This window comes from Carcharhinus amblyrhynchos, chromosome 12 (genome assembly GCF_965287045.1).
Source record: "Carcharhinus amblyrhynchos chromosome 12, sCarAmb.v2.hapA, whole genome shotgun sequence".
Taxonomy (NCBI): Eukaryota; Metazoa; Chordata; class Chondrichthyes; order Carcharhiniformes; family Carcharhinidae; genus Carcharhinus; species Carcharhinus amblyrhynchos.
The window spans coordinates 90045878-90068476 of record NC_137335.1 but is presented as its reverse complement, the minus strand read 5'-3'; the positions used below and the strand labels follow the sequence as shown (position 1 = coordinate 90068476).

Here is a 22599-nt window from a genome sequence, read left to right as displayed (position 1 = left end):
ACGGTGTGGAGAAACAGGATTGTCACTCTGTCGAGATGATCAGTAAAACTCTTTTTGTTCTGACTCTGTCCCTCTGTGTTTCTGGGGGTAAGTACAAGTTACGGTTTGGTTTGGAGAAGTTTCACTTGTGATTAAAATAACTCTCCCTGGTTTGTGCTGCTGTGTGTGTCAGCTCCTGTATTGTGTGTGGATTCTACAGTTCGAACATTCAGAACTGGAGATGAGTCTTACTGGAGAATTTATCATTGTATTGAGATAGTTTAGTGTATCTGACACAGAATTACACAGGCTGGGAACACGGGTCACAGGACTGAGTGTTCCACCATTCTTTCCAGTTTAATGGGACAATGGGTTTGACTGACAGTCTGTACATTAAGTGGGTGTATTTGTGGGCACTGCGAGGCAACCACTGTGCCACCGTGCACCCCCCCCCCCCCCCCCACCACTCAGAACACTACTCCACCTCCTCTTTCTCTTTTTCGTGAACTTCCTAAACATTGACTATCCTTGAATGTTCAGTACCCAGCATTGGTCCCCCAGCACCCTTGTCTCCATAATGCCTATCATATCATTTCTTAGTTTTTCAAAGATTTTGTGTTACCCCGGGATATTTTCCTTTCCTGTTGCTGCTACAGTGGTACAGTGGTTAGCACTGCTGCCTCACAGTGTCAGGGACCCGGGTTCAATTCCAAACTTGTGTGTCTGGAGTTTGCATGTTCTCCCCATGTCTATGTGGGTTTCCTCCGGGGATTCTGGTTTCCTCCCACATTCCGAAGAGGCCCAGACAGAGGTTTCCGATCAGATGGGAAATGAGAGTATAACTAGGACACAGCAACAAGCCACATCCTGTCATCAAATCCACAAAATCACCAGTTACACCCGAACCTCAACACCATGACAAGTGAATTGCAGGTTGTAATGTCTAAGGTGTCTTTCCCTCACCGTTCAGTGATAATACCACAGCATCATGTTCAATCCTTCTTCCTTTGTCTGGGGAACTTCACTGTGTCTCTAACCAGCTCATTCTCTGTTGCCCCCAGGACTGCTCTGACCGAGATCTTGTTTTGTGTCAATTGGTCTGATTGTTGCCCCTGACCCTGTTCTTGTGTTCAATCGTAATCTCTCAAAGATTTGGAGTTATCCCGGAATATTTTCCTTTCCTGTTGCTGCTACGGTGGCACAGAGGTTCGCACTGCTGCCTCACAGTGTCAGGGACCCGAGTTCAATTCCAAACTTCAGGAAGTTTGTGGGTGGAACTCTGTGGGTGGAAGTTACGAACAGCAAAGGGTCGAAAACTTTGCTGGGTGTATTCTATAGGCCGCCCAATAGTGACAGGGAAGTCGAAGTGCAGATAGGGAAACAGATTCTGGAGAGATGTATTAACAACAGAGTTGTCGTGATGGGAGACTTCAATTTCCCAAACATCGACTGGAATATCCCTAGGGTAAGGGGCTTGGATGGGGAGGAGTTTGTTAGGTGTGTTCAGGAAGGTTTCCTGACACAGTATGTGGATAAGCCTACGAGGGGAGAGGCTGTACTTGACCTGGTACTGGCGAATGAACCAGGGCAGGTGATGGATCTCTCGGTAGGAGAGCATCTTGGGAATGGTGACCATAATTCTATCTCCTTCACAATTGCATTGGAACGAGATAGGATCAGGCAGGCTAGGAAGGTGTTTGTCTGGAGTAAGGGGAGATACGAAGAAGTCAGGAAGTTACTTGGACAAATAAACTGGAAGGAGGCGTTCTTAGGGAAAAGTACCGAAGGAAGGTGGCGGATATTCAAGGAATGTTTGTCTGGAGCTATGCATGACAACGTTCCGATGAGACAAGGGGGTTTTGGTAGGTCGCGGGAACCGTGGCACACGAAGGCTGTGTTGAACCTAGTCAGGAGGAAAGGGAAGGTGTACAAAAGGTTCAGGGAACTAGGAGAGGTTAAGGATCTTGAGGAGTATAAGGACTGTAGAAAGGAGCTTAAAAGGGAAATTAGGAGAGCCAGAAGGGGTCATGAGAAGACCTTGGCGGGTAAGATTAAGGAGAATCCCAAGGCCTTCTATAAATATGTGAAAGGTAAAAGGATGAGAAGAGAAGGGATAGGACCTATAAAAGGTGAAGGGGGAAAGGTCTGTGTGGGACCAGAAGAAATGGCAGAGGTGCTTAATGAGTACTTTGCCTCAGTATTCACGGTGGAAGCTGATCTGGGAGATTTTGCTACGGATTTGCAGCAGATGGAAAAGATTGAGTTTGTGGATATTAAGGTGGAGGATGTGTTAGAACTTTTGAATTCTATCAAGATAGATAAGTCGCCGGGACCAGATGGGATATACCCCAGGATACTGTGGGAGGCAAGGGAAGTGATTGCAGAGCCCCTGGCGATGATCTTTGCGTTGTCAATGGAGACGGGAGAGGTTCCGGAAGATTGGAGGATTGCGGATGTAGTCCCTATTTTCAAGAAAGGGAACAGAGATAGCCCGGGAAATTACCGACATAGAACATAGAACATAGAACATTACAGCGCAGAACAGGCCCTTCGGCCCACGATGTTGCGCCGACCAGTTACAAAAACAATGACCCACTAGCCTATACCAATCCCTTTTCGTCCATAAACCTATCCAGAGATCTCTTAAACGCCCCCAAACTAGACGCATTTACAACTGCAGCAGGCAGGGCATTCCAATCCCTCACCACCCGCTGAGTAAAGAACCTACCCCTGACATCCGTCCTGTAGCTACCCCCCCTTAATTTAAAGCCATGCCCCCTCGTGCTAGCTTTCTCCATCCGAGGAAAAAGGCTATCACTATCCACCCTATCTAAACCTCTAATCATCTTATATGTTTCAATAAGATCCCCTCTTAGCCGCCTTCTTTCCAACGAAAACAACCCTAAATCCCTCAGTCTCTCCTCATAGGACCTCCCTACCATACCAGGCAACATCCTAGTAAACCTCCTCTGCACCCTCTCCAACGCCTCCACATGCTTCTTGTAATGCGGGGACCAGAACTGCACACAGTACTCCAAGTGCGGCCGCACTAGAGTAGTGTACAGTTGCAACATGACACTGCGACTCCTAAATTCAATCCCCCTACCAATAAACGCCAAGACACCGTACGCCTTCTTAACAACCTTATCTACTTGATTCCCAACTTTCAGGGATCTATGTACACATACACCTAGATCCCTCTGTTCATCCACACTATTCAAAGTCCTCCCGTTAGCCCTATACTCGACACATCTGTTGCTCCTACCAAAGTGAATTACCTCACACTTCTCCGCATTAAATTCCATCCGCCACCTCTCGGCCCAGCTCTGCAACCTATCTAAGTCTCCCTGCAGACTATGACACCCTTCCTCACAATCTACCACACCTCCAACTTTGGTGTCATCAGCAAATTTACTAATCCACCCAACTATACCCTCATCCAGATCATTAATAAAAATTACAAACAACAGTGGCCCCAAAACAGATCCCTGAGGCACACTCCATGATGAATATTTACCATCAACCACCACTCTCTGTCTCCTATCTGATAGCCAATTCCTGATCCAACTTCCTAGATTACCCACAATCCCATACATGTGCATTTTCTGCAGAAGCCTACCATGGTGAACCTTATTGAACGCCTTACTAAAATCCATATATACCACGTCAACTGCCTTGCCCCCATCCACCTCTTTGGTCACCTTCTCAAAAAACTCAATAAGGTTAGTAAGGCACGACCTACCCGCTACAAAACCATGCTGACTATTTCAAATCAATTCATTACACTCCAAATAACTATAAATCCTATCCCTAATAATTTTTTCTAAAACCTTGCCCACAACAGAAGTAAGACTCACCGGTCTATAATTCCCGGCAAAGTCTCTGTTCCCCTTCTTAAACAATGGGACAACATTCGCTATCCTCCAATCCTCCGGGACTACACCAGAGACCAATGACGACCTGAAGATCTGAGCCAGAGGCTCTGCAATCACCTCTCTAGCCTCCCAGAGAATCCTAGGGTAGATCCCATCCGGACCAGGGGACTTATCTATTTTCAGCCCCTCAAGAATTTCCAGCACATCCCCCTTATCAACCGTAATACTGTCTATTTTACACCCCTGCAACCCAATGTCCTCCTCAGCTATATTCATGTCCCCCTGCGTGAACACCGAAGAGAAATATTGGTTCAATACTTCTGCAATCTCCTCCGGTTCCACACACAACTTCCCCCTGCTGTCTGTAACTGGCCCTAATCTAGCCCTGACCAACCTTCTGTTCTTGACATACCTATAGAACGCCTTAGGATTCTCCTTAATCCTATCAGCCAAAGTCTTCTCATGTCCTCTTTTAGCCCTTCTCAACTCACTCTTCAACTCCCTCCTAGCCAAACTAAAGCTTTCTAGTGCACAATCTGAGCCCTCCAATCTCATCCGAACATAAGCCTCCTTTTTCTTTTTAACCATCGACTCAACTCTTTTAGTGCACCACGGTTCCCTAGATCTACCAAATCCTCCATGCCTGACAGGGACATACCTATCAAGGACTCGCAGTAGCTGCTCCTTGAAAAAACTCCACATTTCGGACGTTCCCAGTCCCTGTAATCTCCTAGTCCAATCTATGCTTCCTAATTCACTCCTAATAGCCTCATAATTGCCCTTACCCCAGCTAAAACTACTGACCCGAGGTTCATGCCCTGAGGTTCAGACCGGTGAGTCTGACCTCAGTGGTTGGTAAGCTGATGGAGAGGCTTCTGAGGGACAAGATTTACGAGCATTTGGAGAGGTTTGACATGATCAGGAATAGTCAGCATGGATTTGTCAAGGGCAGGTCATGCCTTACGAGCCTAGTTGAGTTCTTCGATAATGTGACTGAACACATTGACGAAGGAAGTGCCGTGGATGAGGTGTGCATGGACTTCAGCAAGGCGTTTGATAAGGTCCCCCATGCAAGACTTCTTAAGAAGGTGAGAGGGCATGGGATCCAAGGGCCTTTGGCCTTGTGGATCCAGAACTGGCTTGCCTGCAGAAGGCAGAGAGTTGTTGTGGATGGGTCTTTTTCTGAATGGAGGTCAGTCACCAGTGGAGTGCCCCAGGGATCTGTTCTAGGACCCTTGCTGTTTGTCATTTTCATAAATGACCTGGATGAGGAAGTGGAGGGATGGGTAAGTAAGTTCGCTGATGACACGAAGGTCGGTGGTGTTGTGGATGGTCTGGAAGGATGTCAAAAGTTGCAGCAGGACATAAATAGGATGCAGGACTGGGCGGAGAAGTGGCAGATGGACTTCAACGCGGATAAATGCGTAGTCGTCCATTTTGGCAGAACCAACGGGATGAACGAGTACACTATCAAGGGCAGGAGTCTTAGTAGTGTTGAAGAGCAGAAGGATCTTGGGGTCCGGGTCCACAGGACTCTTAAATCGGCCTCGCAGGTGGAAGAGGTGGTCAAGAAGGTGTATGGTGTACTGGCCTTCATTAATCGAGGGATTGAGTTTAGGAGTCGGGAGGTAATGCTGCAACTTTATAAGACCCTTGGCAGGCCTCATTTGGAGTACTGTGCGCAGTTCTGGTCGCCTCACTATAGGAAAGACGTAGAAGCTATTGAAAGGGTACAGAGGAGATTTACAAGGATGTTGCCTGGACTGGGAGGCATGACTTATGAAGTTAGGTTGAGGGAGCTGGGTCTCTTTTCCCTGGAGAGACGAAGGTTGAGAGGCGACCTGATAGAGGTTTATAAAATGTTGAGAGGAATGGATAGGGTGGATTCTCAGAGGCTATTTCCCCGGGTTGAAATGGTCACTACGAGAGGACACAGATTTAAGGTGCGGGGAGGAAAGTACAGAAGTGATGTTAGGGGTAAGTTTTTCACTCAGAGGGTGGTGAGTGAGTGGAATCGGCTGCCGTCAGTGGTGGTGGAGGCGAACTCGCTGGGGTCTTTTAAAAGACTTCTGGATGAGTATATGGGGTTTTATGGGATTGGGGGTTATAGATAGGTGTTGATATGATCGGCGCAACTCGTAGGCCGAAGGGCCTGTTTGTGCTGTAGTGTTCTATGTTCTATGTTCTATGTTCTAACTGTGTGGAGATTGCACATTCTCCCCATGTCTGCATGGGTTTGCTCCGGGTGCTCCGGTTTTCTCTCACAGTCCAAAGATGTGCGGGTTAGGTGGATTGGCCGTGGGAAATTTCCCCTTAGTGTCAGTACGATGAGCAGGGCAAATCTGTGGGGTAACAGGGATAGGGCCTGGATAAGATGCTCTTTTGGAGAGTCAGTGCAGTGTTGATGGGACAAATGGTCTCTTTCCAGCAAAGGCAGCCTTTCCTCAGTTTCAAAGCTCTGTTTGTGAGTAATCTTTCTCTGTCTGAAACTTAATGTCAAACTCTCCCATGTTCTGATCTCTGTTTGCTAAATGTCCCCTTCCAGTCAGATTCTGAATTAAACCTGTCTGATTATTCATTACTAAATCCACACAAACCCCACCCAGACTGACTGGGTGCTGGGAGCACAAACAAGCAACAGGGGCTGAAGCTGGAGACCCTTGGGGAAGGATCCTGACAGATAGTGGGGCAAAACCTGAGCCTGGATTGCAGGGCTGAGAGGTCAGTGTGAGGCCTCTTCACAGCTCTGAATAAGAAAAGGACTTTTCCCACTGCACACACTGAGTGTATTGGAGAATTTGGATCAAAGTGGGAATTCGCTGCAGAGGGACAGAGAGACACTTTATCCTTCTAACTTTTTCACCCTGCCCTAACCCCGTCTTTAGGAGGATTACAAACTTCTTTAATCCCGGTGGGATTCCGACTTTTTCCCTCCTGCTCCCGACGTCACCAAACTCTCCGCGGGCGGGACCGGAGAATTCCACCCAAAATCAGGGAGGGGGAGCTTTGTCTGAGAGAGCTGTTCCACAGTGTGAGGACAACATTGTATTTCACTGTTAGATCAACACATCTGTATTGCTGAGGACAGCACACTGTCACCCCCAGGATATAGAGCAGAAACAAACTAACACAGCAAGATCAACCTTAGAACCTGTTCCCTCCCTTTAACACAGAAACTCTACTGCCTGGACTGTCCCTTTAAATACTCACAGGAATTTCAAACCTTCAGATCAGAATTTAACTCACTGATTTCTGTCACTCACTGATTTCTGTCTCTCACTGATTTGTTTTTCCTCTGTTTAAAGGTGTGAATGTTCCAGTCCTTATCCAGTCTCCGAGTGTGGAACGTGTCACAGAGGGTCAGACTGCACGGTTACAGTGCACCGTGAGGAACGCCACAGTCTCACGCGCTGTTGTTCTCTGGGAGCGGGAGCGACCTGGGAAAGATAGGGAGTTGGTTTTATTAGATGAACCGCCGAACAGCATAACCCGGGGCCCAGGTATCACTGAGCGATTCCAGTCTTCCAGAGACACCTCCAATAACAGCTTCATTCTGACAATCACCATGGTGCAGCCCAGTGACACTGCCGTCTATTACTGCTCAGTGGCGACATCGGAGTCGGGGAAAGGAAGCCGGCTGAATGTAACCAGTAAGTAGAGTTTTATTCCAATAATCCACAGCAATAACCTCTTCCAGATGAGTGTGTTGGAGATGAGTTTGTGATGATGTGTGGGGTTTGGGGTTACCATGGGAACAGGGAGAGGCTGAGATTGGGAAGTGTAATAGGAGCTGTTCCCCATTCAGACACACATCACTCTACACTGATCCTGCTATCCCAGCTCATATCCTTATCCCAGATATTTTCACTCATTTCCTCACACAAATAACAAAGAACAAAATCAGCCCGGGAAACAGGCCCTTCGGCCCAACGAGCCCGCGATGCCATCCCAACACCACCAGTCCCCCTCTCCCCCCACGACCCCTGTCTAATGTTTTATGGCCCTCCAGATTGAGGGAAACTGATTTAGGGACAATTTATTCCTGCCAATCAGCTGAACAGCACATCTTTGGGGTGTGGGAGGAAACCGGAGCACCCGGAGAAAACCCACGCAAGCACGGGGAGAATGCGCAAACTCCCACAGACACCAGCCCAAATCCATGTGTCTGCACAGCAATCAGTGATAGTCACTGAGCTGTCGTCTTGCCCAGTATCTGGTCCAGTTTAGGCACACACTAACGACATGAAGCACTAGGCCAATCTCGAACAACCAAGAGCAGCCCCAGTACGACCCATCGCGTGTATGCCCCTCGTTGGACACGAGGTGGACCAACTTAAAACCTGTGAATGAAAAGAGAAAGACATTATTATCATACTGTACCCATTTGCATTACCAGGGATGCCCCAATGCTAATGAACCTTATTTAAAACAACCTCCTATATCCACCCATCTCCAACCCACTCATGTGCCTAAGTTACTCTTAAATGACTCTAGCGTGTTTGCCTCCACCACCTTACTTGGCAGAGCATTCCATACCCCCACTACCCTCTGTGTGAAAAACCTCCCTCTAATATCTGTGTTGTACCTCTCCCCCCTCACCTTAAGTCCATGGCCCCTTGTCCGACGTGTCTCTATCATGGGAAATAGCTTACCTCTGTTTACTCCATCTATACCCTTCATAATCTTATATACCTCTATTAGATCCCCCCTCAGTCGGCGTCTTTCAAGGGAAAAGAGCCCCAATTTCTTCAATCTTTCCTCATACCCCAGTCCTTCCAGACCAGGTAACATCCTGGTAAACCTCCTCTGCACTCTCTCCAGAGTCTCCACGTCCTTCCGGTAGTAAGGCGACCAGAACTGGACGCAGTACTCCAAATGCAGCCTAACCAACGTTCTGTACAACTGCAATATTAGACTCCAGCTCTTATATTCTATACCCCTTCCTATAAAGGCTAACATACCAATGTGTTGTGTTTGCTGTGAATCAGTAATGAGCCACACCAGTCTTACAACCTGTTAAACAAAAACATCAGGAGAACAGAGACTCTCTCACTTTCACACAGAAACTCTACTGCCTGGACTCTCCATTCACCTGACGAAGGGGCTAACCCGAAAGCTTGTGAGTATATTATCAAATAAATAGGTTGGACTAAAACCTGGTGTTGTCAGACTTTTTACTGCCTTTAAATACTCACAGGAATTCGAAACCTTCAGCTCAGAATTTAACTCACTGATTTCTGTCACTCACTGATTTCTGTCACTCACTGATTTGTTTTTCCTCTGTTTAAAGGTGTGAATGTTCCAGTCCTTATCCAGTCTCCGAGTGTGGAACGTGTCACAGAGGGTCAGACTGCATGGTTACAGTGCACCGTGAGGAACGCCGCAGTGTCACACACTGATGTTCACTGGTACCGGGAGCTACCTGGGAAAGATAGGGAGAGAGTTTTAACACAGGATACAGGGAATAACATACACCGGAGCCCAGGTTTCACTGAGCGATTCCAGCCTTCCAGACACACCTCCAATAACAGCTTCATTCTGACAATCACCATGGTGCAGCCCAGTTACACTGCCGTCTATTACTGCTCAGTGTGGGGAGATATCAGTGGCAATGGGACACAGCTGAAAGTAACCAGTAAGTCCAGTTTACAAAACAATCTCCTGAAGTCATCACCATTTGTGACTGTGTGGGAAGTGAGTATGTGAGAAATATCACAAACCCCTGGGGTAAAGGGAACACATTAGGAAAATAGACTGGGTGATCTCATGCACTTTTATCAAAGAATAAAAATTGTGCATCGCTCCTGATTTCTCAGTCTTCAATTCTTTGACATTTTCTCTGTTTCTCTGTTTCTGTTTGTTTCTAATCTTTCTCCCTCTCCTTTGTTTACTCAGCTTTTTGTCAGAGTGCTGTCTCCAGCTGTTTCTGTTTTATATTCATTCTTGGTGGGCATTACTGGTTAGGGTCCATCCCTAGTTACCCTTCAGAAGGTGGTGGTGAAACAACCTCTTGATCTGTTGCAGCCCATGTGGTGTAGGTACATCCACAGTGCTGTCAGCATTGGAAATTCCAGGATTCTGACCCAGCGACAGTGAAGGAACGGTGATATATTTCCAAGTCAGGATGGTGAGTGACTGGGAGAGAAGCCTCCAGGTGGTGGTGTTCACCATGTGCCTGCTGCCCTTGTCCTTTTAGAGTCAAAGTCACCAAGTTACAGAGTCACAGAGCGCAGAAATGGTAGAGGTTATAGGTTTAGAAGGTTCTGTTAAAGGAGCCTTGGTGAGTTCCTGCAGTGCATCTTGTAGATGGTACACACGGCTGTCACTGTGTGTCCATGGTGGTGGGAGTGAATGTTTAATGCGATGGGTGGTGTCCCAATCAAACACATTGGCTTTGTTCTGGATGGTGTCAAGCTTCTTGAGTGTTATTGGAGCTGCACTCATCCAGGCAAGTGGAGAGTATTCCATTACATTCCTGACTTGTACCTTGTAGGTGGTGGACAGGCTTTGGGGAGTCAGGAGGTGAGTTACCGTCTGCAGGATTCCCAGTCTCTGACCTGCTCTTGTAACCATAGCTTTTACAGGGCTAGTCCAGTTCTGTTTCTGGTCAATGGTAACCCCCAGGATGTTGACAGTGGGGGATTCAGTGATGGAAATGCCATTGAATGTGAAGGGGCGATGGTTAGATCCTCTGTTGTTGGAGATGTTCATTGCCTGGCACTTGTGTGGGGAAATGTTACCTTCCACATATCAGCCCAAGTCTGAATGTTGTCCAGGTCTTGCTGTGTGCAGGAACAGGCTGCTTCAGTAATGGGGGAGTAATGAATGGTCCAATCATTAATGAACATCCCCACTCCTGACCTTATGACGGAGGGAAGGTGATTGATGAAGCAGCTGAAGATGGTTGGGCCGAGGACACTACCCTGAGGAACTCCTGCAGTGATGTCCTGGAGCTGAGATGATTGGCCTCCAACCATCTTCCTTTGTGCTGGGTATGACTGCGGATGGAGAGGAAAAGGTGAGGAAAGCAGTGAGCAGGGTGGGATTCAGGGAATTAGGGATTTATGGGAATATAATGTTGGACGTGAGAAATGATCAGGGAAGCAATGGAGGCTGCGATCAGGGAGGAGGAATGGGTGAGGTTTGAAGTTTGGCACACTGCTGGGTAGCAGGAATAGGGAGAGTCTTAGGGATGATGAGCATATGTTAGCCGAGGATATAATGTCCACATCCTGGGAAAGACAATTGAGGCTGAGATGTGTAGAACGAGCAGAGTCAAGTGCCAGGCCATTTCATCTCCAGAAACAACTGTCTGGCTATCTGTTCAATATGCTACTGTTGATGGAGTTATCAGATGGGCCAATTATGAATGCTTGGCTGAATTCCAAACTGACTAGGGAGCTAGTCTATTAGATAGTATTAACATGGTTTGAAGCAAAGTGCTCCTATTTTTGTCAGGCATTTCGGAAGCTTCAAGAGGTTTCTTTCTTTTTGGCTTTTCAATGCCTGTTTGTACACTTGAAAAGTCTGACAACACCAGGTTTTAGTCCAACTGATTTATTTGATAGTAAACGCACAAGCTTTCGAGGTTTCCCTCTTTGTCATGTGAATGGAGAGTTCTGGCCTCAGACAGAGCATATAAAGCACAGACAGTTTAGAGATTACTGATTAGAATGCGAATCTTTACACCTAACCTGCTGTTCAAGTCCTAAAGTGGCCGACAATGTGAGTGGAAGGAGCACTGATCACAGGTTAAAGAGATGTGTATTGTCTCCAGACAGCACAGTGAGTGAGGTTTTGCAAACCCAGGCAAGTCACGGGGGTTACAGATAGTGCGACATGAACCCAAGATCCCTGTTGAGACCGTCCTCATGTGTGTGGAACTTGGCTATCAGTCTCTGCTCAGCGACTCTGTGCTGTCGTGTGTCGTGAAGGCCGCCTTGGAGAACGTTTACCCGAAGGTCAGAGGCTGAATGCCCGTGACCACTGAAGTGTTCGCCAACAGGAAGGGAACAGTCTTGCCTGGTGATTGTCGAGCGATGTTCATTCATCCGTTGTCGTAGCGTCTGCATGGTCTCCCCAATGTACCATGCTTTGGGACATCCTTTCTTGCAACGTATCAGGTAGACAATGTTGGCCGAGTTGCAAGAGTATTTACCGTGTACCTGGTGGATGGTATTCTCACGTGTGATGATGGTATCCATGTCGATGATCCGGCATGTCTTGCAGAGGTTGCTGTGGCAGGATTGCAAACAACAATTTCCATGTTGGGAGATTGAGAGAATTCTCTGCAAATCATTATTGTAACCAGAAGAAGATTTCTAAAATGTTGCATTTCAAGTTCTATGATTTTTCTTTCTCAATATTAACAGCTCCATTGTCTGACCCAGTCCTCATGCAGTATCCAACAGTCAGCAAGGTGCCAGAGGGTCAGGCTGTCGACTTACAATGTGCCATGTACAATGCCAGTGTGACTGACACTGATGTCCACTGGCATTACCAGAGAGCTGGCTACCACACTGAGTGGCTGATCAGCCAGTTTGTGAATGGCACCATTACCAAGTCCCGGGATTCCCACCACCGTTTCCAGCCTTCCCGGAATGTCGGCAGCAACAGCTACATTCTGACCATTGTGAATGTGACCCTCAATGATACAGCTGTGTACAGATGCAGTGTGTGGAGCTACATCCATGGAGCAGGGACCCAGCTCAGTGTCACTGGTAAGTCAATGCTGAGTGACTGGTGTGTGCATGGAATGGAAGGAAGCAGACAGAATGGCAGAGTGCTCATCCAGGCTTTCATTCCAGAGATTGAATTAGGTTGGGCTGGTTCAGAAGTCAGGCCTGGAGGGACATAAGTGAGAAACTGAATCGCAGAATGGCAGAGGAGACCATTCAGCCTATCATGTCCTCACCATTGCTCTGAATGCTCAACTCACCTAGCGCCATTCCCCTGCCTTCTCCCTGGAACCCTGAACATTCCCCCACTTCAGATAACAGTCTCATTCCATTTTGAATGCTTCAATTGAACCTGTCTCCACCACACTCTCAGACAGTACGTTCCAGAGCCTAACCACTCACTGTGTGAATCTGTCTCCATGATGTGGAGATGCTGTCGTTGGACTGGGGTAAACATAGTAAGAACTCTGACAACACCAGGGTAAAGTCCAACAGGTTTATTTGATACCACAAGCCATTAGCTTTTGGAGCGCTGCTCCATCAGCAGGTAAGTGGGTGTCCTGTTCACAAACAGGGGACATAAAGACACAAACTCAATTTACAAAATAATGGATGGAACACAAGTCTTTACAGGTAATCAAGTCTTAAAGTCACAGACAATACGAGTGGAGAGAGGGTTAAGCACAGGTTAAAGAGATGTGTATTGTCTCCAGCAGGACAGTTCGTGAGATTTTGCTAGCCCAAGCGTGGGAGTGCCTGATAGATAGTGTGACATGAACCCAAGATCCAGATATTAAAGATAGAAGGATGGTAGGAGTTGAGGGCCTGAATGTGATTGCTGTCACGAAAGAGGTAGTGCTTGATAGACTAATGGGACTGAAGGTGGACAAGTCCCCAGGACCAGATGGAATGCATCCCAGGGTTCTGAAGGAAATGGCAGAGGTGATAGTGGATGCCTTAGTAGCTATCTACCAAAATTCACTGGATTCCGGGGAAGTGCCTGAAGATTGGAAAATGGTCGCTGTTTGAAAAAAGTAGCAGACAAAAGGCAGGGAATTATAGGCCGGTTAGTTTAAAGTCTGTAGTTGGAAAAATGCTTGAATCCGTCATCAAAGAAGAAATAGCGAGGCACCTGGAAAGGAATGGTTTGATAGAGCAGACGCAGCACGGATTCGTTAAGGGGAAGTCCTGTTTGATGAACTTATTGGATATCTATGAGGATGTGACTAGTGCGGTAGACAGAGGGGAACCGGTGGATGTGGTGTTTCTAGATTTTCAAAAGGCATTTGATAAGGTGCCTCATAAAAGGTTGTTACATAAGGTTAGGGGGCATGGAGTTGGGGGTAAGGTGTTAGCGTGGACAGAGGATTGGTTGTCTAATAGGAAGCAGAGAGTTGGTATCAATGGGTGCTATTCTGATTGGCGGTTGGTGACTAGTGGTGTGCTGCAGGGATCGGTGCTGGGGCCTCAGCTATTTACCATTTATATCGATGATCTGGAGGAGGGGTTAATTGTAGGGTGACGAAATTTGCTGATGACACAAAGACGAATGGTAAAGCAAATTGCATGGAGGGTGTGGAAAGTCTGCAGAGGGACCTGGGTAGGCTGAGCGAGTGGGCGGGGACCTGGCCGATGGAGTACAATGTTAGCAAGTGTGAGGTTATCCACTTTGGCAGGAATAATAGTAGGAGGGATTACTATTTAAAGGGCGAAAAGCTGCAGCATGCTACAGTGCAGAGGGACCTGGGGGTCCTTGTGCATGAGTCGCAAAAATCCAGTCTGCAGGTGCAGCATGTGATCAGGAAGGCGAATGGGATGCTGGCCTTTATAGCAAGGGGGATTGAATATAAAAGTAGGGAGGTCTTGCTGCAACTATACAGGGCACTGGTGAGGCCGCAGCTGGAGTACTGTGTGCAGTTTTGGTCGCCGCACTTGCGCAAGGATATTTTGGCCTTGGAGGGAGTGCAGAGGAGGTTCACGAGGCTGATACCGGAGATGAGGGGGTTGGACTATGAAGAGAGACTGAATAGACTGGGTCTGTACTCGTTGGAGTTTAGAAGGATGAGGGGGGATCTTATAGAGATGTATAAGATAATGAAAGTGATGGAGAGGGTAGAGGTAGAGAGATTCTTCCCGCTTAGAAAGGATAGCAGGACTAGAGGGCACAGCCTCAAGATAAGGGGGGGGGCAGTTTAGATCAGAGTTGAGGAGGAACTTCTTCACTCAAAGGGTGGTGAATCTCTGGAATTCTCTGCCCGTTGAAGTAGTGGAGGCTACCTCGATAAATATATTTAAGTCACGGGTAGATAGGTTTTTGACCGACAAGGGAATTAAGGGTTATGGGGAGAAAGCGGGAAAGTGGAACTGATCCACTTCAGATCAGCCGTGGTCTTATTGAATGACGGGGCAGGCTCGAAGGGCTAGGTGGCCGACTCCTGCTCCTATTTCTTATGTTCTTATCCCAGTTGAGGCCATCCTCATGTGCGGATCTTGGATATCAGTCTCTGCTCAGCGACTCTGCATTGTCATGTGTCGTGAAGGCCGCCTTGGAGAACGCTTACACAAAATCAGAGGCCGAATACCCGTGACTGCTGAAGTGTTCCCCAACAGGAAGAGAACACTATTGAACATAAGAACATAAGAAATAGGAGCAGGAGTAGGCCATCTAGCCCCTCGAGCCTGCCCCGCCATTCAATAAGATCATGGCTGATCTGTCGTGGCTCAGTTCCACATTCCCGCCCTCTCCCCATAACCCTTAATCCCCTCTCTTATCAAAAACCCATCAACCCGCATCTTAAAAATATTTAGCGAGGCAGCCTCCACCACTTCAACGGGCAGAGAATTCCAGAGTTTCACCACCCTTTGAGTGAAGAAGTTCCTCCTCAACTCTGTTCTAAACCGCCCCCCCTTTATCTTGAGGCTGTGCCCCCTAGTCCTACTGTCCTTTCTGAGCGGGAAGAGCATCTCCACCTCTATCCTATCCATCCCATTCATCATCTTTTACGTCTCAATGAGATCTCCCCTCATTCTTCTAAACGAGTACAAGCCCAGTTTATTCAGCCTCTCCTCATATTTCAACCCCCTCAACTCCGGAATCAGCCTAGTAAACTTCCTCTGCACTCCCTCCAAGGCCAAAATATCCTTGCGTAAGTGCGGCGACCAAAACTGCACACAGTACTCCAGCTGCGGCCTCACCAGTGCCCTGTACAGCTGCAGCAAGACCTCCCTACTTTTATATTCAATCCCCCTCGCTATGAAGGCCAGCATCCCATTTGCCTTCCTGACCACCTGCTGCACCTGTAGGCTGGGTTTTTGCGACTCATGCACAAGGACCCCGAGGTCCCTCTGCACCGTCGCCTGCTGCAGTTTTTCGCCACGTAAGTAATAGTCCTTCCTACCATGATTCCTACCAAAGTGGACAACCTCACATTTGCCAACATTAAATTCCATTTGCCAGTTCCTGGCCCATTCGCCCAGCCTATCTAGATCCTTCTGCAGACTCTCCACACCCTCCGCACAATTTGCCGTTCCACCAATCTTGGTGGATCTTATTGCCTGGTGATTCTCGAGCAGTGTTCATGCATCCATTGTTGTAGAGTGTGCATGGTCTCCCCAGTGTACCATGCCTTGAGACATCCTTTCCTGCAGTGCATCAGGTAGACAATGTTGACCGAGTCACAAGTGTACCGTGTACCTGGGTTGTGTTCTCACGTGAGATGATGGCATCCGTGTCGATGATCCAGCAAGTCTTGCAGAGGTTGCTGTGGCAGGGATGTGTTGTGTCATGGTCACTGTTCTCCTGAAGGCTGGGGAGTTTGCGACAGACAATTGTCTGTTTGAGGTTATGCAGTTGTTTGGAGACAAGAAGTAGGGCTTGCAAAGTGTCACTAACTGTCCTGGCTGGAGACAATACACATCTCTTTAACCTGTGCTTAACCCTCTCTCCAGTCACATTGTCTGTACCTTTAAGACTTGATTACCTGTAAAGATTCACATTCCAAACATCTTTTGAAAATTGAGTTTGTGTCTTTATCTGTCCTGTTTGTGAACAGAGCTCCCAGTTACCTGATAAAGGAGCAGCGTTCCGAAAACTAGTGGCTCCTGCAACTAAATAAACATGTTGGACTTTAACCTGGTTTTGTGAGACTTCTTGCTGAACCTGTCTCCACCACACTCTCAGACAGTACATTCCAGATCCTCACCACTCGCTGTGTGAAAATGTTTTTTCTTAATTTCACTTTGATAAATTACTTTATTTTGATTCCCTGTGGTTCTCGATCCTTTCACAATGTGAACAGTTTCTCCCGATCTCTTGTCAGATCTCCAATGATTTTGAATATGTGTCAAATCTCCTCTCCACCTTCTCTCCCCCATGGAAATCAGTCCGAATTTCTACAATCCTTCTCCAAAGCCCAGGAGACTGTGTGCTTTATTAACTGCTCTCTCCGCCTGTCCTGTCAGCTTCAATGAATTATACATTCACACACTCAGCTGCCTCTGTTTCCGCGTCCCCTTTAGATTTGTAGCCCTTATTTACATTGTCTCTTTATGTTCTTCCCACCGACATGTATCTCCTCACATTTCTCCGTGTAGAACTTTATCTGCTCCCTGTCTGCCTGCTCACCATACGACCATCAGACCATAAGATATAGGAGTAGAATTAGTCCACTCGGCCCATCAAGTCTGCTCTGCCATTCAATCATGGCTGATAGGATATTTATCCCCATTCTCCTGCCTTCTTCCCATAACCCTGGATCCTCTTACTGATCAAAACTCTATCTATTTCTGTGTTAAAGACACTCAATGACCTGGCCTCCACAACCCTGTGTGGCTATGAGTTCCACAGATTCACCACTCTCTGGCTGAAGAAATTCCTTCTCATCTCAGTTTTAAAGGAGTGTTCCTTCACTCTGAAGTTGTGACCTCGAGTTCCAGTCTCTCCCACCAGTAGAAACATCCTCACCACGTCCACTCTAGCTGGGCCTTTTTTCATTACATCGAACTTTAGAAAGCATCAGCGTCCTTTTGTTATATTTTTAACAGACAATGTAGGTTCCAAATCAATACTAACTTCAGCACATTGTCGATGGAAGAAATGTACCCAACTTCAGGTTTAATTCCTGGGGTTGAAATTGCAGAGGTGCGTCTGCCAACTCCAGTTAAACCCCGTCTCTCTGTCACCGTATCTCTGAATTCCCCGACAGAGCAAAATCTCTCTATTCCAGCCTTAAATGTATTTAACAATGGAGCATCCACATCCCTCTGGGTGCAGCACTGGAGAGATGGTTGCTGAGTGAGTGAGGTTTGGTGAGTGTGGACAGGCAGGGGAAGGCGGATCATTCCTCATCCTCCCAACTTCACACAAACAAGCGTTTGGAAGTTCTGGGATTTTTTTGAATGTTCCCCTGCGATTCTTTGGTATTGGTGCAAACTGCCATTGGATCAGGGGTCTCTGCCCTGCTGTACGACTGATCTTTGGGCTTGTTTCAGATCCATAAAAAAAGGCAACAATGTTAGAGGAAGAAGCCATTCTGTGGCACTGGCCTTTCATTCCAGGTTGTTAACTTGCCCCGTATGAAAGGGACAATTTTACCCGAATGTGTTCAGCAGAAACTGACGGAAACAGGTTCTGTCTGATTTTATTTCCATTCCGGTCGATGTACATTACTCAAACTGAAGCTGTAGTGTGTGTAACATTCTGATATTTTACAGAAGAATCATCCTACAACAATCTCTGTACTTCAGATCCCGTTGTGTTCATCCTCGCTATCATTCTGTCCTTGGTTGTCTTGTTCTGCGTTGCTCCTCTCACGGGTTATCTTGTGAAAAAGAGGTTCTGTTCAGCAAGGAACTCCACACCAAGGTAAATATGATTCATCTTGTGTCTGTTGCTGTAACTGGGCAGGGGCACTATTTTATAACTTGCTGCTTTTAGTGAGGAGTAACTTTTCCCTTGTAGTGTACAGTTGACGGGGAGTGACCTGCTACTGATGAGAGCCACACATGTCCAGATACTCAACTGGTGCCAGTCATCTCCAACTGTCACAGCATCACACTGACTCCAGCACTGACCAACAGGCACCTAACTGCTGCTGAGAGTCAGGAAGGTTTGAACAGTTAAAGTACGAAACATCACCCTCAGGATATAAGTGCTGGATAATTCCCCACCCAGCCCACCTAATGAACTCGATCAGAGCGCTGGTTTCATGCCTGTGTCTCGCTAGCTGCACAGTCCCTCATGATGCTCAGACCAAGTGAGAACAGTTCGAATGGACAGTCTGTGTAAGCAGCCTACTTCAGCCATTACCCTCCCCACAAGGAAACAATCCAATCATATTTACCCATCCTGATCAAGCTTCCCAGCATGCCTTCTGATTTTGGTCAAATTCTTTGTGTTATTGCTAGAGCAAGTTCTGTTTATTGAGGGAATGAATCGATCGATCTTGTTCATCCGTGAAGTCTTCCATAAAAAACTCAGATGGGAAATCCATGTTGAAAAATCTAAACTGCATCTCCACCCAGAGTGTGAATATTACAGCGCTGTTCTGTGGTAAAGCCTCAATGAAGCTAATGTGTGGCATTTCTTTAGGGATCCTGATGGAGACCAGAACCCTGTGTCCGCAACAGTGGATAGTAAGTAAACTAATTCAATCATTATTGCAAAGTTTGGCAGGAATTACTCTCAATCCCAGATGTCCCTTTGATGTTGATAGTTTTGTGATGTAATTAACTTGCTAATAATTTGACCAATTCATTGTCTGACTGACAGAATTTCCTGTTAAAGGTTGTAAATCTACATCCTACAGAATGAAGATGGCAGGAGGCTGCCCCCAGCCTTGTCGCTGCACTGTGAAACACCCCCTCAGTCTGGCAATGCTGCAGCCAGTGGCTCCAAAGAGATAGAAACTTCCAGAAAGGAACAGCCTCCTCTGTGTCACCAGCATGTAGTGATCATGCCTTTGTAGATGGAGCATATTGTCCGTTCACAGAGGGATTCCTCGGGATAGAGAAGGTTCAGATCTGACCCAGTAAAGAGTTTAAAGATGGTGAGGTTTTGAGAGAGAGAAAATCTATTCCCTCTGGTGAACGGATCAGTAACCAGCAATCATCGATTTCAAATCACTGGGTAAAGATCTAGAGGGCAGATGGGGAGAAATTTAGAAAAAATTATTAGGGATAGGATTTATAGTTATTTGGAGTGTAATGAATTGATTTGAAATAGTCAGCATGGTTTTGTAGCGGGTAGGTCGTGCCTTACTAACCTTATTGAGTTTTTTGAGAAGGTGACCAAAGAGGTGGATGGGGGTAAGGCAGTTGACGTGGTATACATGGATTTTAGTAAGGCGTTCGATAAGGTTCACCATGGTAGGCTTCTGCAGAAAATGCAGATGTATGGGATTGTGGGTAATCTAGGAAGTTGGATCAGGAATTGGCTATCAGATAGGAGACAGAGGGTGGTGGTGGATGGTAAATATTCATCATGGAGTGCAGTTACAAGTGGTGTGCCTCAGGGATCTGTTTTGGGGCCACTGTTGTTTGTAATTTTTATTAATGATCTGGATGAGGGTATAGTTGGGTGGATTAGTAAATTTGCTGATGACACCAAAGTTGGAGGTGTGGTAGATTGTGAGGAAGGGTGTCATAGTCTGCAGGGAGACTTAGATAGGTTGCAGAGCTGGGCCGAGAGGTGGCGGATGGAATTTAATGCGGAGAAGTGTGAGGTAATTCACTTTGGTAGGAGCAACAGATGTGTCGAGTATAGGGCTAACGGGAGGACTTTGAATAGTGTGGATGAACAGAGGGATCTAGGTGTGTGTGTACATAGATCCCTGAAAGTTGGGAATCAAGTAGATAAGGTTGTCAAGAAGGCGTACGGTGTCTTGGCGTTTATTGGTAGGGGGATTGAATTTAGGAGTCGCAGTGTAATGTTGCAACTGTACACTACTCTGGTGCGGCCGCACTTGGAGTACTGTGTGCAGTTCTGGTCCCCGCATTACAAGAAGGATGTGGAGGCGTTGGAGAGGGTGCAGAGGAGGTTTACTAGGATGTTGCCTGGTATGGTGGGGAGGTCCTATGAGGAGAGACTGAGGGATCTAGGGTTGTTTTCGTTGGAAAGAAGGCGGCTAAGAGGGGATCTTATTGAAACATATAAGATGATTAGAGGTTTAGATAGGGTGGATAGTGATAGCCTTTTTCCTCGGATGGAGAAAGCTAGCACGAGGGGGCATGGCTTTAAATTAAGGGGGGGTAGCTACAGGACGGATTGCAGGGGTAGGTTCTTTACCCAGCGGGTGGTGAGGGATTGGAATGCCCTGCCTGCTGCAGTTGTAAATGCGTCTAGTTTGGGGGTGTTTAAGAGATCTCTGGATAGGTTTATGGACGAAAAGGGATTGGTATAGGCTAGTGGGTCATTGTTTTTGTAACTGGTCGGCGCAACATCGTGGGCCGAAGGGCCTGTTCTGCGCTGTAATGTTCTATGTTCTATGTTCTATGTTCTAAATGAGAGTTGTCGGGATGTGGAATACTCGAGCTGGGAATGTGGTGGAAGCTGATTCCAGAAATAATGGGAAAAGAGAGTTGGACAAGTGCTGGAGGATGAGGAATTTCCAGGATTGTGGATAAAAAGTAGGAATGTGGGATGAAGCGCAATAGCTCTATTAATGAGCTAGTACAAGCTGAATGGGGGGAATGGCCTCCTCCTGTTGTGTGAGATTCTGATTTGGATGATGAGTTTTTGAAGACAGTGCAGCTGATGGAGAATAATCCCCATCTCCCCCATTAGCTTCACTCTGAGAAAACTGCCCAAGGTGACACGGGCATTTTTCAATCGCTCTCATTCCAAGTTTAAAAAGCTCCATCTTTCCGTGGATCTATTCGGAAGTAACATCGTTGTGTTTCCTTTTAGATCAAACCCAGCGCAGCAAACGAGGAGCAGCTTCTTCTGCCTTGGTAAGGAAATGTCGTCCAGCTGTTGTGTTTTACTGTATTTTTCATACTTCAGCTTTGCAAACTGCTTCCAAAATAGGCAGTACATTGTATTCCACAGGAGCACCATCCATATTACTGTAAGAATGACAAATCATTGCAGTGTTACAGACAGGAGAGTGAGAACAACCTGCACTGAGTTCCCCACACCACCTGTCTGTCAGCAGAAGCACTTTTCAATTCTTTTTGAAGAATGTGGCGGCATCTTTTCCAAATCCTTTGGTTTGTGTGAACCAATTTCCGAAGAAACTGCAGGAAACTCGAGTTATCATTAACTCCGAAAGTTAAATTCAACCTGGAGAGGAATGTTCACAACTTCCCATTCCAACGCGCCCACCCTCACACACACACACACTGACCCACACTCTCACACATTCCCACACATAAACTCACACAGACACACCCACACACATACAGTCACATACAACCTCAAACAAACCCACACACAAGCCTTCACACACACGCCCACTTACACCCTCACACACACACACCCTCAAACACAGCGTCACACTCACACTCACACCCATGCACATGCACCCCCTCACATACACAACAACCCACTCACACACACGCACCCTCACTCCAGTCCAACGCCGGCAACTCCACGGTAGGTAAGATGGGTTTCGAGCGATTGGGCTAAACAAAGACAATTGGGACTAGTTCAGTGGTAAAAACTGTGTGGTATGGACAAGTTAAGGCAAAGGGCCTAATTCCATGCTGTAAACTACTGTGACTCAATGACACACACACACACACACACACACACCCCATCATGCACAGACACCCCCCTCACTCATGAGGAACTATTGGGAATAGGTTGGTCAGATTCACCTGTACTCTGTCCTTCTCCTGGCTGCTGCCTGACCTCTGCTTCTCTCGAGGAACTCCATTCCGACCCACAATGCACCCTCAGTATAGGGAAGGCTCTCCCTCCCGTTGTATCAAAGTGAGAATTGGAGATGTGTGAAAGAGAGATGAGATTGCTTTCACGGGATGTGGGTGTCGCTGGTTCGGCCAGCATTAATGAATGGCAGGACACTGGAAGCTCAGAGGGACAGATGGATTTTGGAGCACTGACTCAC

General features: G+C 47.0%; 1 protein-coding gene across 1 annotated transcript in view; it reads left to right on the top strand.

Annotated features, from left to right (window-relative positions):
• Window positions 1-7419: 7419 nt before the first annotated feature.
• Window positions 7420-22599, top strand: part of LOC145350499 (basement membrane-specific heparan sulfate proteoglycan core protein-like) — a 190354-nt gene continuing 175174 nt past the window's right edge. The window contains exons 1-3 of the mRNA XM_080199697.1: window positions 7420-7504; window positions 9160-9489; window positions 12227-12574. Coding sequence (XP_080055823.1) covers window positions 7420-7504; window positions 9160-9489; window positions 12227-12574 — 763 coding nt within the window. The remainder of the gene's footprint in view (window positions 7505-9159; window positions 9490-12226; window positions 12575-22599) is intronic.